Genomic DNA, 17,363 nt, shown 5'->3' on the forward strand with positions numbered 1-17,363 from the left:
ACGACATCCATGTGATAATTATCACCAGCAATAGTTATGATATCAAGCATTGCAATATTAACCCCACTGTTTCATATAGGTAATCAAACACAAGAAACGTAAAAAATAATAATTCTGCAATATAAACTTAAATATTTTCAACATATCCCGCAATATCCTGGACAGGAAATAGTCATTAGATCTTCCTTCCCACATACCACACACAATGTCTCAATCAGTTTATCTGAGAGAAATTTCTGCGAAACTCTCTGCTCTTTCTCCACATGGATGAATATTTTGGATTTTTTCAGAATTTTCCCTAAGGAAAATAAGTACAGTATATCCATTATTCAAGCTTTGCACAGATGATGTTACCAAGACACCAGCAGTACAATAAATATTATCTTCCATGAAGTGTCGGATTTGGAGGAATTTCAGATGGGCGGTAATTCTGTGTCATTTTAGCTCGTCCTTTGGAGTCATCTACTCTAGTTATTTTTCTCTTTCCTCTATACTAATAGGAGCAGGCATTCTTTCAACTCAGATCCTATTAACCTGCAAGGCAAAGCCAAATGGGTAGAGTGATCTTAGCTGAACAAGCAGCAGGAAGCTTGACAGATGGTGCTTTCAATGGCAAGTTATATGGTAAGGCAGGGTACATTCCTCTAGTGCACACTCCATTCTAGACATAGGAAAATGTACATGTGTACGTATTATACATATGTGAATCTTTGTCTGGTTAGATACTCCAGGATGCTAGCATTCAATATGTATCAGATATGAATCTGACCAAAACAATAAAAATTCTCTTATGTCCTTTTACATTTCCATTCTTCAAATATATTTCTGACTCACTTTTAACTGTCGTATTTAACTTAGCTTGTGATCACTATAAATTTTAATTCTATCCTTACCAAAGGCAACGGAAGAATGAGATCAAATGGACTGAGGGGTCTTCTTCACCCGAACTGAGTTTTGCAATTTATCTAGTTTATTTCAAGGAATTAATCGGCATGTCATTAATTGCCTCGCTGGGAATTTTTCCACAAATCCATTGAACTATAGAAATGAAGCTAAACTCTCATCTTGATTGAGGCTTGTGACTTTTTTTAACTTGTAACCTATCATGCTGCATTCACTTTCCTGTTAAAGAGTTCCCTGCTTACGTATTATCTACATTATCCAAGCCAGCATTTTAAAGACTTGGACCATGATCACTCTCTTATTCCCATGTTTACAATTAGAAATCTTGAACTTTTAGATTGTTTGTTCATGAAGAAATAAACAAACAAAAAAGGAGATTAGGGAAGCCAAGAAAGAACTGGAAATAGACATTGAGGTGAATGGTATGCTAAATTTAAAAGAATCTTTCAATAGTACAGCAGTATGAGGATAGTCAGGAAAGACTTTAAAATGTCTAACAACAACAACAAGATTACATTTGTATAGCGCCTTTCACGTCGGGAAAATGTCCCAAAGTGCTGGACAGAGTACAGCATTTCAGACCCGAGTTGGGGTCAGGGGGGAGAAGGGAGGGGAAGGGAAGGGGGGTGACCAATGGCATGGTCGAAGAGGAGGGTCTTGCGGCGGGACTTGAAGGAGGCTAAGGAGGGTACGAGGCGGAGTGATTGGGGGATGGAGTTCCAGAGGCTGGGGTAGAGTGGCTGAAGGCTCTCCCGCCAATGGTGGGGCGGGTGGGTTGGGGGACGTGGAGCAGACTGGAGCCGGCTGAGCGGAGGGAGTGAGCAGGTTGGTAAGGGTTTAGAAAGTTGCAGAGATAGGGTGGGGAGAGACCATTGAGGGCTTTGTAGGTGAGGACCAGGATTTTGAACTAGATCCTCTGAAGGATAGGGAGCCAATGGAGTTGGACGAGAGTGTGGGAGATGGGGTCACTGAGTTTGGTTCGGGAGAGGACACGGACTGCAGAGTTCTGGATTATCTGCAGCCTGTGGAGGGAGGAGTTGGGAAGGCCAACAAGCAGAGTTTTTGCATAGTCGAGCCTGGAGTGATGAAGGCATGAACTCTTGTTCATGACACTCTTGACATCTGGCGGAGTCAGGCAATGTTACGGAGGTGAGGGAAGGCAGAGCGGGTCATGGCTTGAATGCGGGGAAGAAAAGACAGTTGAGGGTCGAACAAGACACCTAGGTTCCTAACTGGCTTGGTGAGTTGTAGTGTGCAACCATGGAGGTTGAGGCTGCCAGAGCCTGAGGTGCTGTGGCGCTGGCACTAGCCAATCAAGAGGGCCTCAGTCTTGTTCATATTCAGCTGTAGGAAGTTTACCCTCATTCAGGACTTGATGTACGACAGGCAGTTTGTCAGGACAGCAGTGATCCTGAAGTTGAGGGTGGAGGCAGAAAGATAGGGTGTCATCCGCATACATATGGAAGTTGACCCCATGTCTGTGGATGATGTCACCAAGGAGGAGCATATAGATATTAAAGAGGAGAGGGCCAAGGACAGAGCCCTGGAGGATGCCAGACGTGACAGTGCGGGTACTGGAGGAGAAACCGTTAGAGGCAATAAAGTGGAGAAGGTGAGAGAGATAGGAATGGAACCAGGCAAGGGCAGGGCCGTGAACATCAAGTAAGGAGGAGAGCCGGTGTATGAGAATGGAGTGGTCGAGAGTGTCGAAGGCGGCAGAGAGGTCGAGGAGGACAAGGAGGCAGAGGGAGCCCTGATCACAGATGTTCAGAATGTCATTAGTGACTTTGACCAGGGCTCAGGGCTGTTTCCGTGCTGTGGGCAGCGCGGAAGCTGGATTGGAGGGGTTCAAAGAGGAAACAGTGAGAGAGAAAGGAGCGGAGCTGGGAAGCGATGACTCATTCCAAAACCTTGGAGAGGAATGGGAGGTTAGAGATGGGGCGGTAGTTGGAGAGGAGGGATGGGTCCAGTGGAAGGTTTTTTCAGGATGGGGGTCTAAGAGATTCAAATGGGTGGAAAAGAAGATGAGCAGGAGATAATGAACATGTTAAATAAATAATAATAATCCTTGCATTTGATATAGTGCTTTTCATGTCTTCTATATGTCTCAAAGTGCTTCATAGAATATACTATAAAATTAATTGACTGTGTATTTGTGGGCGAAATGCGGCAGCCAATTGCATACAGCCGTGTCCCACAAACAGTCATGGATTAAGTGACCAAATTATTATTTTTTTAAGGATTATTATCCCCAGAAAAGCAATCCGCCAATCAACTAATAACCAGGTTCCTACTTACTGCTAGGTAAACAGAGGCATGTGGAGTAAGGAAACTTGCCCAACATTTCCCTCTGCCAGGAATTGAACCCAGATATCTCACTTATGAGGTGAGTGCTCTAATCACTGAGCTACAGGACTTCACAACAGCTACTTCCTGGAATTTTTTTTTACCATGGAGGACACTAAAATACATCAAAATCCAACACTTATTCATGAAAACATCCTGCCATTCTATATTGCTTTTTGAATTTTTCAAGTAATCAATCTCTCTTATATTCATTCTTTGACCCCACAGCTTCAAGCGGTCAGCATTTTTTGCAATAATATAAGTACTCTGTTCCATATTGTTTATAAATAGCACACCAAACAACAGGAAACAGTCTTGAACTTTTATTAGGCACAGAAGATTTTCTATTTGTCACCTACGTCTTGCTAGGACAATTTACAATCCACAAAATTAATTTGTCATCAATTAAATTAACCTTGAAGACATTATATACAAAACATAATAGAAATTCTTGGTGAAATTCCAAGAAAATTATATCCCATTGGCAGCCTGAGTCCATTCAATTTAGTTATAACCCTCAAAGAATTGCTTCTAATATCATGTGGAACTCCACTTCTGGCTTATGCAATGTTTAGGTGAGCACTGGTAGCATCTTGTATAATGCTCTTAGCATTTTCCCAACCCCTAATTGATGTACATTTATTTGGTTCACATTTTACTCTTGCTTTGATAATTGAGATCACATCCATTATCCTCCAGTATTTAAGTATATCTCTTGTATTCCACAAATCTCCTTGTCTTGTTCCTTTTCCCTGCATTGAAAACCCTGTAAAAAAAAGCCAATCATTTGCCCTCATTGTTATAGGGATGTGAAATGCCCTATCGAGTATATGGTAGAGGCAGAGTCCAAAGCTGGTTTCAAGGGCAAAAGGTAAATGATAAAGATAAAGAATTATAAAGACTTGACCTGATTTGGAGATAGTGTGAGGCAGTAGCAAGTTCCTTGCACGATCCCCAAACAGGGTCAACTCTTTTCAAATTGGCTGCTGCGTTCACTTACAAAATACAATCACCACATTTTACATTAAATCCTGTGATATGCTTTGAAATGTTTCAACAATGTAATAAGGCATTTAAATTCAAATACAATTATTATTATTTTAACTTATGGTCAAATGTCCTTAAGATGTATAACATGACTTGCTTAACAGTTAACTAATGCCCTGCTCATCTACAGATACACAGTGACTACACTTCACAGTAAATCCTGTAACGGACGTTGAGAAAACACCTTGACATCAAATTCAAGGACTACTTCTTTATATTGAAATTCCCTTCTCAATACAGCAACAACAACAACAACAACAAGATTCCACTTATAGAGCGCCTTTCACGTCGGCAGGACATCCCAGCACAGTCTTACTCGTGAGGACATTCATAATATATGAAGCTTTCTCAGCTTGGACACTTAAGCAAATCTAATGTGCTAATGTGGAATTTTGTATTGTTTTTTAATTGTAATTTCTTTTCATTTTGAATTATAACTCATTTTTAATCTGGAAACAGGTGGTCGCTGATTTTCAACTCGCACAATGCAGAACATTTATTTGCCAAAACCCATTTGCTTTAACAATAGTTGATGTCAACTTTCATTATTATCATTTGCACCATTGTTTATACCAGTGTTGATGTGATTTATATGTGATAAAATTTGTGCAAAATAAGATTTTTAAACATAATATGGATTACACAATAACAATTTACCATTACAATGCCTTTCATGTTGGGAGGATGTCTCAAAGCACTTAAAACAACTGACTGGATAGTATGATTGCAAGAGGTCGCACAGGTGGGGCGAGGATGTGGAGGAATTTGAACATGAAGATGAATACCTTGATGTTCAGGCTGCTTTTTACAGTTTTCTGTTGTCTCAACATTTTTCATTAAAACCCAGACCAAAAGCATTAAGAATCAAATGAATCTTACCATGGCAACTTGGCAAAGCTCTGTTCCATCCAGGTCTTCCATCATCTCCCATTATGCACGTAAGGGTGGAATATCCTTGCAGAACATAGCCCGCATCACAGTAATATGTAACTGTTGATCCTAGCTTGAAATCAGTTCCCAATCTGGTGCCATTCATAATATTCCCAGGATCAAAACATGACTCTCGTAATTTTGCTAAACAGGCAAAAACAATCAGAGTAATTAATATTTGTGTTGTATTTATTGTGCATTTACTTAGAACTCCAAACTTTGCTTTGTATTAAAATATTCAAGCTTCAATGAGTATCATGCATCAACAATTGGCATCTTTAAATAACAAACAATTTTGTTTCCTTTTAATGCAATCTGATGCAAATCGCCCGAACCAGGATTACATATTTTTCCAGTTATTTTGACACAGTCTGCATTGCATGCGTCACTTGGAGAAAAACAGGTCATTTCACTTTGAATTGAAAGTTTTGAGCAAATTGATCATTTCAAGCTTTCAATTTGAATGCAAAAGTGTTGATATGAATCAAACGTTCCCCTTTCTCTTCTTCCGCCAGAAAAATATTGATAGAACTTCAAAACAGGGGAAAACTAGATCCTTGGTGAATACCTCCTTGGCAACAGATCCACTTGGTGAAGCTTTCACTGGACTTACTGAGGAAATAAAATTCATTTATTCAACACATAACTGTGGACAATTCATCAAACTGATAATCTGGAGGAGCAGATGTACACTATCATAACCATTGCAGAGAAAAAGCCCAAGAGAGTGGTTGAAAGATAAAAATAAGCAGAAAATAGGGGAAGAAAATTGATCCACAATATAAGGAACACAATTCCTAGGGAGGACAAGTTTGCAGGGCTATGGGGAGAGAGCGGGAGAGTGGGATTGATTTGGATAGCTCTTTTCAAAGAGCTGGCACATGCCCAATGGGCCGAATGACCTCCTGTGCTGTATAATTCTATGATTCTATGAATTGATAGATTATGGAACTGAAAAGTCATGAGGGAGGGCAATGTAGTCGAGACACATTTTTCTCCATGACTTTAACTTTTTCTGCCCTTAGATACAGCAGAGTCTCAAAAGGCCAGTAGACAGGTAGGTAAGGAGGAAACAGACTTGGAAGAATTGGCAGAGGAGTTAACTGAAAATTAGTGCAGAGATGTAACCTGGCCCCTTCCTGGTGTCTATGACTCAGTTGGATGCCACACAATGCCTCCTCTGAACCATCATCAGATCAATTCTCAATTTTTGCATTGCCACAATATAGACTCTTACTGTTTAATTGATTAGACTAATATTATTATCATTGCATACAAACTAATTCCCGGATTTTTCATTCTTCATCTTAAAATGTCTAATTTTATCTTCCTCACTTCAGCTGGCTTCAACACTTCAATGGCACAACATTTTTTAGGTTACTAGACATTACTTCACGTGAATTGTGCTAAAAATGTAAATTGCTGTTAATTATCTTAATGGGCTAACAATTGAAAATAAAACAAAGGAAAATGTCAAAGCGATTGCAGTCACCTGTATATTCTATGTGGAAGCCTGAAAAGCTAACAGAGCCATCGCTCCGAAAGGCCAAGTGCATGGTGTTCAAACCGCTCTCAATCCGATCAGGCAGTTTATTGTCCTGAAAGCTTCCAATCAGAGGGCTGTTGCTGTCTGCTCCATCGTACAGGTACAGGAAGTCATAATTGGGTTCCATGCTGAAACTATAAAAAGGAGAAAGTTCACAAACTCAAGGAGATATTCTTTTCCAATATTCGCAACTCCCTGGGGTTTAGCACCATAAACTATCTGTTACCGAATACATTCCAAACAAAGCATTTGAACAGTGTCCACAGGCTTAATGCCTCCTTGTGTTTTCAACTCGCTTGTTGTGGTTTTCTTTGGCCATTCGTTGAAAGAAAACAAATACTTATTACTTGAACCCTCTTGCACACAGTAATCTAAACTAGTAAAATGCTTCCACCGATCATGATGATGAGTTTAGTTGTATCTGAATTGCAAATTAGCAATTTGTTGTGAATCTCCAACTCCATTCCATTAGGTGAAAAAATAAATTAATACAGCACTACTTGGAACTGAGGATAAGTACTCTCGGCTCCTGCCCTCAAGAATGTTTGAGATATAGTACAGGAAGATTCTTTGAGCTGGAATAAATGCCCACCTGGAATTTCCTGCTGTTATCCATGATGAATGCATTAATTTAACGTCATTCCCTGCATGAACTTACTCTGGGCTTGTTCAGTACACACCTTACATCAAATCATAAATGTGTTCTATGCATTCAAGTCTTCCACTCTTTTCTGTCCCTTTCCTTCTTCCTCTAACCCTTCTTTCCTGCCTTTTGCACTCTCTCCCTCCCTTGCTTGCTCTCCAAACACTCTCCCACCCTTTCACTTCCACTCTTCTCTCTCTCTCACCCTCCCTTCTTATCTCCCTCTCTCTTGATCCCAGTATTAAAGGAATTAATATTTTGAGCTATGTAGGATTATTCAGTAGTTGTAGATAAGAGTTAGATTGTTGTTAGACATAGCATCAGATCCAATGAGACTGAAAATAATTGATTCAAATATTTGTTTTTTTCATTCACTAAAACCTTATCGCCCTAGACATTGAATGTTACTAAAGTCGTTGGTTAAAATCCAAATCACCAGAGCATATAATATCACAAAATCAGTTCAGATGAAGAAGTCCTTCAACTCATTTTATCTCAACCTTCCAGAATAGCCATCCTCTCATCAAGTGATTTTTTAAAAATAAATGGGTCCAGCTTCCTGGCCTCACCTTCCTGAAAATGGTGGTTTTGCTCTCTTGGAAAAAATGCTTCCTGATGTCTGTCCTGAAATTGCCCTTTACAACTCTAAAATTGTGCCCTCTTGTTCTGCTGTCTGAGTGTTTCTGAAAGTATTATTCTGAGATGACTCGCAATTCCACTAAAATCCTATATATCCCTATAAGATCCACTTTGAGACATTGTTAGAAAATAAAATCAGCCAAATCTGTAAGGAAATAACGTTAATTCCTTAAACCAGATATCAGACTGTTTTATTATTATTCGTTCGTTATTCCCCAATATCTTGATAGGTCAGACCAAAGGCCAGTACAATCAACAGATCTTATAACAGAATAACACCACTATAGATATCTCGAGTTCAAGAGTTCAACACTGTGTCTTTACAGCACACAAGCTTGATTCTTCATGCTTTCAGTCTTCTTGCTTACAGCTTTCAATCTTCCATCTGATATCCTCAGTCTTAGTGTTTCCAGCTCTCAGTCTTCCATTTCCGTACCCTTGTCTCCGCAGCCCAGGATGGCCCCATCTCCCATATCCTTGTCTCCGCGACCCGGGACGGCCCCATCTCCCGTATCCTTGTTTCCATGACCCGGGACGGCCCCGTACACAAAGTTATTGGAACTCTTATACTAATGTTCATCCAATCATGGTGCGGACATTAGATCACCCGGTCGAAATCACGCTGGGTGTACGTGAGTGCCTCATGGGGTGTACGTGCCTCACACACATACAAATTGTCCTTAAGACCCCTGTTATTTTATCTAATTGTCTAAGATAGAGGATTGATCAGTTTAGGACTGTACCTGGTGCTCATTATTTTGTGGTGTGGGATCATTAGTACATTCCTTTTAAGTGACTGGTTATTTTTTATCAGTATCCCGGGATGGTACCAGGGTCCTCTAGTTTAAGCAACATGCTCATTAGTTGCTATTCTTGAGGGTTGCCTTCTGTTGCTTGGCAGGCCCTGTCAGAATCTAGTGACTTATTGCTAAGTCAAGATCCTGCGTCGACCGGTACCTTGGACCGTTACCTCTGTGGCTTGTTGTCATTTACTGATAAGAGGTGACCCCCTGCCCCTGTCCGTTATTCTTTCAAAAACAGAGAAAACCAGATGTGTCCTATCCCATGACTGTCAGTCCAGTTGTCCTCCACACTTAACTTAAAAGTTAACCCATTCACAACATCTATTATGATTCTAGCAGTATACAAAAAGTGTATATTCTAACAACATCTGCTTTCAAACAACTGAAGAACCATAACTTCTCCAGGAATTGCTTACAGTTTGTTCCTCTTATACTGGAGATGTTCCTTATTGCTCTCATGGATATTATCTTCCCCCCCACCAGTTAACCAACACAAGACCCCTTTCCTCATGCGGGGACTACTCATGTAGTCATATAGCCCACAAACTGCAAGTTGGACATTCCTGTTCTAGGACATCAGGTTGCTGCTGTTTCCACTTTTGTCACAAAGTGCTGTTGATGTCAATGGTGTTTCCTGTGCATGTGCAGAACACAGGAAGTGGCATCAATGGGAACCTGGAAGCCATCTTCTTAACACAGGAAGTATCAGAAAACAAATTCATCACACTTCAGGTTAGCGCACGTTCGCATTAGACTGCCACACTTTAAGTCGAATGCAAACATGTGCTAACCTAAAGTGTTCCATCACACTTCAAAAAGCTATATAACAGAGTTTGTTTGTAGCTTGGCTGCAAAAGGTGATAGACCAGTGACCCAATTATACTTCTTGGTGAAGTTGATTCTTGCTAAAGTGTGGCCAAGATTTGAGCCCTACTTTGGAAATATGAGCTCATAGTCTAAGTTGACATTCCAATACAGTGCTGGAGGAGCACTACATTGTTGGAGGTGCACTCCTATGGATGAGATATTAAACTGTTTAGGTTATCATTGAAGATCCTATTGGTAATATTTGAAAAGTGAGTTTCTCTCTGTGTTCAGGCTAACAATTCCCCAGATAAAATTACACATTCATGGCTGAAAGACGAAATGTAAAATAACCACACAAAGGCAATTTATTCTTCAATTGTTACTCATTATAAATAATATAAGTGTCATTAAAACACGACAGGGTCTTTTGTTTTTAACAAAATGATTAAAAGGCAGATTATTGTTAGAATACCACATCAGATGGTAAATAGATGTGAGGTGTCAGACTGGCTCAGTTGCTAGTACTCTCAATTCTGAGTTCGGAGGTTGCGAGTTGAAGCCCTACTTTGGGACTTTGAACTCATACTCTATATTGACACTCCAATAGAGTGCTGGGGGTGAGAGCTGCATTTTTGGAAGTGCTGTCCTTTGGATAAGATATTAAACTGAGATCGAGTCTGCCTGTTTAGATGATCATTTAAGATCCCATTTGCACTATTTGAAAAGAGAAGGGAGTTTCTCTCGATGTCCTGGCCAACAAGTTCCTAGAGGAAACTGGTCATTCATAGCTACTGACTCACACTGCAGGCCGCCAAAACCCTCATACACACATTCGTAACATCCAGGCTTGACTATGCAAACTCTCTGCTTGTCAGACTCCCCAACTCCTCCCTCCATAGGCTGCAGATCATCCAGAACTCTGCAGCCCGTGTTCTCTCCCGCACCAGGCTCAATGAACCTATCACCCCCATCCTTGCACGAATACACTGCCTTCCCATCACACAGAAGATACAGATGAAGATCCTGGTCCTCACCTTCAAAGCCCTCCATGGCCTTGCTCCTCTGCTACTCTGTCCCCACCCTCTGGAACTTCATGCCGCAGTCCCTCTGCCTTGCCCCTCCCTTGCCTCCTTCAAGACTCATCTCAAGACCCTCCTCTTCGACCGTGCCTTTGATCACCCTCCTTCCCCACCTGCCCTCCACCCTCCCCGATCCCGACTCCCAGCTTGGGTGCGAAACACTGACTGTCCAGCACCTTGAGACATCCTCCCGACATGAAAGGTGCTATACAAATGTAATTTTGCTGTTCTTGTGTGCAAATTGGCTGATGTGTTTGTCTACAAAATACCCAGTCACTACACTTTCCAGTAAATCCTGTGAAGTGTTTTATAGACATCTTCCTTTCAAGGAGCTGTAAGTACATAAATTATTAAACAATATTATTAGTGGAGTCCTGTAGCTTAGTGTTTGGAGCACTCGCCTCGCCTCGAGAGGACCTGGGTTCAACTCCTGAGCAGTGTGAAACATTGTGCAAGTTTCCTTACTTCACACACATTTGTTTATAGAGAATAGAGAGTAAAGGTACCTCTAAGGTACATACTCTGAAGGCTGAAATTTCAGTTAAACATTGCGTAAACCATTTTGCCTCGAAATGTAAGCTCATACAGAATTGAGGAGAATCTGAAGATTCTTAAAAGTAACCAGTTTGCTACTTTATAAATTTTTCACAATGCTGCATGGACTTTAATTTTAAGATAAAATGGTATTACTTGTTAAGACTGGCTGGAATTTCAGACCTCCAAGTGCTTCTTTAGTCTGCATTTCCGAAACTCACCAGCTAACACTCCAAATAAAATGGAGTTACTGAATCCACAACGGTTTGTGGGACGATGCTGTGCGTAATTGGCTGCCTTGTTTCGCCCACAATATAATAAATGATAATAATAATTCTTGCATTTGACATAGCGGATGATCACATCTTCGATACGTCTCATATCGCTTCACAGAATATATTGTAAAGTCAATTGACTGTATATTTTGTCGGCGAAACGCGGCAGCAAATTGCGGACAGTAGTATCCCACAAACAATTGTGGATTAAAGTGACCAATTTATCATTATTATTATTTTGGCGGAATTATTACCCCCTTTAATTATATCACTGTAACATTGAAGTCCAGTCTCAGCATCTCTCCCTTCCCCCCACCACCCCCCCAACCTGATCAATTCTCTCTTTGGTGATGGGATTACAGGTCTGATTGCTCCCTCCACCCCCTCAAAGTTTTCTCCTGCATGTATGTTTTCTGTCTGGGTTTCTCTGTTCCCACATACAACAACAAATTACACTTGTATAGGTCCTACACGTCGGAAAGATCTGAACTGGGAGTTGGGGTCAGGAGAGTTGGAGCGCAGGGAGATTCAGGGTGGGAGGGTGACCAAAGTAGCTCAGTGGTTAGAGCACTCGCCTTGCAAGCGAGACACCTGGGTTCAATTCCAGGCAGGGCAAAACCTTGGGAATGTTTCCTTACTCCACACGCCTAATAATAATCCCTCCAAAAAAACAAAAACAATAATAAATTGGTCATTTTCAATCCACGACTGTTTGTGGGACACTGCTGTGCGCAATTGGCTGTTGCGTTTCGCACACAAATATACAGTTAATTCACTTTACAGTATATTGTGTGAAGCGCTTTGAGACGTCTAGAAGACATGAAAAGCGCTATGTGAAATGCAAGGATTATTATTGTTATTATTATTATTATAAAGGTACGATCGAAGAGGAAGGTCTTCAGATGGGACTTGAAGGAGGCAAGAGAGGTGTTGAGGCAGAGGGATTGCAGGATAAAGTTCTAAGAGTGGGGACAGAAATGTTGAATGCCGGACTGCCAATGGTGGAGGGGGAAGTGCGGGGGACCTGAAACAGAGGCCAGTGTTCACCAAGAGGAGGGAGCAAACAGGCTGATATGGGATTAGGAGATCATTATATTATACAGTATATAATCCTGTCACTCTAGCCTAAGTCTCTCCCTGTTTAGCAATCAATTCACTTTACAGTATATTCAGTGAAGCACTTTGAGACAACACAACAGTGTGATAAGGAGCTATGTGGAGTCCTATAGCCTAGTAGTTAGAGCTCTCGCCTTGCAAGCGAGAGACCTGGGTTCTATTCTCGGCAGGGCAAAATGTTGTGCAAATTTCCTTACTCCACACACCTCTGTTTACCTAGCAGTAAGTAGGAACCTGGTTGTTAGTTGATTGGCGGTTTGCTTTTCTGGGGATAATAATCCTTCAAGAAAAACAATAATAATTTTGTCACTGAATCTACGACTGTTTCTGAGACACTGCTGAGCGCAACTGGCTTCCGTGTTTCGCCCACAAAATACAGTCAATTCACGTTACAGAATATTCTGTGAAGCGCTTTGAGACGTTCAGAATACGTGAAAAGCGCTATATCAAATGCAAGGATTATAATTATTATTATTATGTCAAATGCAAGATTATTAGTATTATTAACACTGACTGAGATTGCCGACTCCGTTCCAATTTCCTTCACAGTGCATGCATTTTTGAGCTGTGGATTTTATGCCCAACTATGAAATAAAATGCAAATGTAAAAATATATTTTGAGTAGCACTCTTACAACCAACAGAGTGAAAAGTCTTTCATCCCATCAGCCTGGCTGGAATCCAGGAATACAAGGATAATTTTCCTACTCGTTGCACTGCCAAGCTTCCTCCTGGGAGAATTTTTAAAACATGTCAAACAAGTGAAGTACTTGTGAAAAGAAGCTTAAAAGCAAGTTGTGAATACAACGATTCAGTCTTCTGTGTGAATAATAAACCACAACATGGCCCAGGAACTTGTAAGTAGAAACATTTCAAATTAAACCCATATCTGGGAATAGGAACTTATCAGTCTATTAAATACTGTTTTATGTCTGAGGAGATACTGGCAGAACTTTCTCTTCTCTAATGCCACAACCTGTTTCGATTTTAGAACTATATTATAGTTTGGGTTAGATCCATGAAACTCTAACTCGCATTACAGTGAAGCACGATAGCAGGTTATGGCAAGGTGTGATAGCAATGGCATCTGAGGGTTAATGGCTGATTCACCACTGTGGGAATTCTCTGGCTTCCAGTTGCTGCCCCTCGTCCTCTAACACAACCTCCTATTGACAACGATGTTGCCAGCAACTCAGCAAAGAACCAAAGGCATCAGCATCTAAAAAGAGTTCCAGCATCACTGTTGTATGGCTGCCAGCAAAAGCGCCTGTGACATAATGAGTGGTTTTACCCAGACAATCCTCAGTATAGCTTCAACTCATCAACAAAATCTCCTTTTCCTGCTGTAAAATAAATATGCAATTATAAAATAATAATAATAAATATTATTATTAAAAATAATAATTATAAAATCACTTGAACAAAGGAGGAATAGAGAGAAGACAAGCAAAATACACAAATTATGGTGATTGATTGATATATTACACCGATGTGGGGCAACGAGCAGGAAGAGAACGGAATAGGAACAGTACGTTGCAGGAGATAACAGAGGTAGGGTACGCAAAAACCAGGAAGATATTTGACATGTATAGAGATGTAGGAAGTATGTTCTATGAGGAACAAGGTAAATGTTGGAAGCTTATAGAACTGTATAAGATACTAAGTTTGATAGAGACTAATGTAGGGCATTATTAAAGGTGTTTGATAGAGAAAATAAACCCAGAAAAATATGTTCAGATAGCTCAGCAATTGGACAAAAGGTTAAAGTTGTGATTTTAGACCACATATCAGATATTTATTCATGAAGAAGTAACCAACATCTGAAACAGATTTGCACTAATTAGATTTCCAGAATTTGCAGTATTTTGCTCTTTGCACAAATGAGTCCTGACCTATACCTCTGGTAGAGATCAGAACACATTTAAGAAACAGCTTTAATTGGAACAACAGCAAAAAACAAAATTACATTTATAGAGCGCCTTCCACGTCGGGAGGATGTCCCAAAGCGCTGAACAGTCAGGGGTCAGGACCCGAGCATGAGGGAGGGTGGGGTAGGGGTGAGGGAAGGCAGAACGATGGGAGGGTGACCAAAGGCACGATCGAAGAGGAGGGTCTTGAGACTGGCCTTGAAGGAGGCAAGGGAGGAAGCGAGGTGAAAGGACTGTGGGATGGAATTCCATAGTGTGGGGGCAGAGAGGCTGAAAGCCTGGCAACCGATGGTAGGGCGGGAGACATGGAGTAGGCCGGAGCCCGCTGAACGGAGGGAGCGGGCAGGTTGGCAGGGAGTATCCAAGAGTATCCAAACCAAACTGAGAATTCCGTGCATTCCTCCTACACGTGGAAATTCCTATGTATTGAAATTGAATGTGCTCTCCCTGAAAGGACCCATCCTTATTTGCCTAATTCTGGAGAGTACCACAAACAATAGAGGATCCGGAGTGCCAAGCAAACACTACTTTTGGAATGTACAGTAATTATACTTTGAAACCTTATACAATACAATGACCCAACAATTTTAAATTTCATGGAGTAAATTGCTGGATTTGTTTGAACGAAATAACCTAAAGAAATCTCCAGTGGCTACATTGTTGGGTAGTCTGCAGGTATAATTACATGAATCAATACTGCCTACATTTTATGCCCATTGTTACTTGCGCAACAAATTCTTAACCGGTCAGTGTATGTGAGATAGCAGTGGGGAATAAAGTTTCTCAACTGTACATAATTGTACAATTGAGGAAACTTATTACCTTATAGTATTCAGTTGTATTGTAGCTCAGTGGTTACAGCACACCCCTTACAAGCGAGAGACCTAGGTTTGATCCCCAGCAGGACAAAATGTTGGGTAAGTTTTCTTACTCCACGTGCCTCTATTTACCTAGCAGTAAGTAGGAACCTGGTTGTTAGTCGATTGGTGGATCGCTTTCAGGGCTAATAAGTCCTTCAAAAAAATAATTTAAAAATTGGTCACTCAATCCATGACTGTTTGTGGGACACTGTTGTGCACAATTGGCTGCCAAATTTTGCCCACAAACTGTACAGTCAATTCACTTAAGTATATTCTGTGAAGACCTTTAAGATGTCTCGAAGATGTGATAAGCCAGTATATGAAATGCAAGGATTATTGTTATTATAAAGGGAGCATAACCTGCAAAGTTTGTCAAACCAGTTCAAAGTCTACTAGTTCCTATTTCGGAAGCAGCACTGCAAATGTCAAGTTGCATACAAATAAAAATAAGTGCCTGATGTGGACGGTCAAGGTAAGCTCTTAGGCAAGATCTTATATTGGCAACTGATGAGATCAATTCTGTGCATAAGGTGGATACAAACTCTGACATCCTTTAGTTTTGCATTGCCTTCAGTTATTTTTCTGGAACTGAAGCATATCAAGTAATCTAAAATATTTTGGCTTGGTATTATACCTTCATTGGCAAGCAGAAAGGTTAGCTACAAATTTCTAACTGATGCAAGCACATAGACTGACTGGTTAAGAATTTGTTGTATACGTAACAATGGGATGTGTGTCTAACCTTTGAGCAGGAGAATGATGGCAGTACTCAGACATTTTATGCTCAATTACATTGTTCACTATGAGAATTGTAAGTAGCTCCTTGTACCTGCTATAGATGTGTGGAACTCTTAATCTGGTTTGGATACTCTTAAGCATGGGGATTTTTTTTCGTATGATATCCAACTGACCATTAAAAACATATCCTTAAGCAACTACATATTTCAACAGCTGTTGGACAGGGAAGTTCTCGGTTTAAATCTTGATAGGAATATTTGCATTTGATATAGTACCTGATTACATTCTCAAAAGTGCTTCACAGGATTTTTCTGTGAAGCGTTGCGACTGTGTATCTGCAGACAATAGTACATTTAGCCCTTAACAATACACTTTACCTTTATAAAGCATCTAACATGCTGGGAGGACTTGACATTGCTGGGCAGATACACAAGCAGGTTCTGAAAGCCAATTGGAATGAAAAGCAGATTGATGACCTTGTTTGATCCATGAAATGAGAACCATGTCTAAAAAGTGACTTTCTGGCAGGATGTAATGTAAAGTCTCCCTGGGAATCAGGACGAGATCAGCAAATTTGTGAGTTCAATGGTTGGACAAGCTGTCTCGCCAATTAATGAGACTTGGTGGTGCAGCCATGTCTTCAAACAAATCAGCCAAAAACCAGAGGAAGTCCTTAACCGTATAAGTAACAAGGAATTTATCAGTCCTTCATCCAACTAAGCCATGCGATTTCCCACATTTGCACATTACAGTATATAAATGTGACAAGTCACAATTTATTTAGTTTCACAATTAATTTAATTCTGCAGTTCAGCAAAACAGATTGAAATGAGCTATTTAAGGCCGCTATACAAATGTAATTTTGTTGTTATTGTTAAATTCTTTTTCTGATTTTGAAATCATTTATATCTTGCACTGTATTTTATATCTATTGTAATATATATATATATAACTGTATAAGATGCACAGAACATTTTTTTCATAATTTAGATGAATATTAATATTTCCTTGCATGTGATGTAATATCTTTCATAGCAGGAGGATGTCTCAAAACTCTTCAAGGGATTTACGGTAAAATGCAATAATTGTGTTTTGCAGATAAACATAGGAACCAATTTGCACACAACCATATCTCACAAACAATCTCATAGGCGATGAACAACTTTTTAT

The 17,363-nt window shown here is 40.3% G+C and overlaps 1 protein-coding gene across 1 annotated transcript in view; it reads right to left on the bottom strand.

Annotated features, from left to right (window-relative positions):
- Positions 1–17,363, bottom strand: part of csmd3b (CUB and Sushi multiple domains 3b) — a 773,500-nt gene that overhangs the window by 120,257 nt on the left and 635,880 nt on the right. The window contains exons 29-30 of the mRNA XM_042331884.1: positions 6,719–6,906; positions 5,176–5,370 (exon numbers count right to left, since the gene is read on the bottom strand). Of these exons, the coding sequence (XP_042187818.1) occupies positions 5,176–5,370; positions 6,719–6,906 (383 nt within the window). The remainder of the gene's footprint in view (positions 1–5,175; positions 5,371–6,718; positions 6,907–17,363) is intronic.

Source organism: Callorhinchus milii, unplaced genomic scaffold (genome assembly GCF_018977255.1).
Source record: "Callorhinchus milii isolate IMCB2004 unplaced genomic scaffold, IMCB_Cmil_1.0 Scaffold2, whole genome shotgun sequence".
Classification (NCBI taxonomy): Eukaryota; Metazoa; Chordata; class Chondrichthyes; order Chimaeriformes; family Callorhinchidae; genus Callorhinchus; species Callorhinchus milii.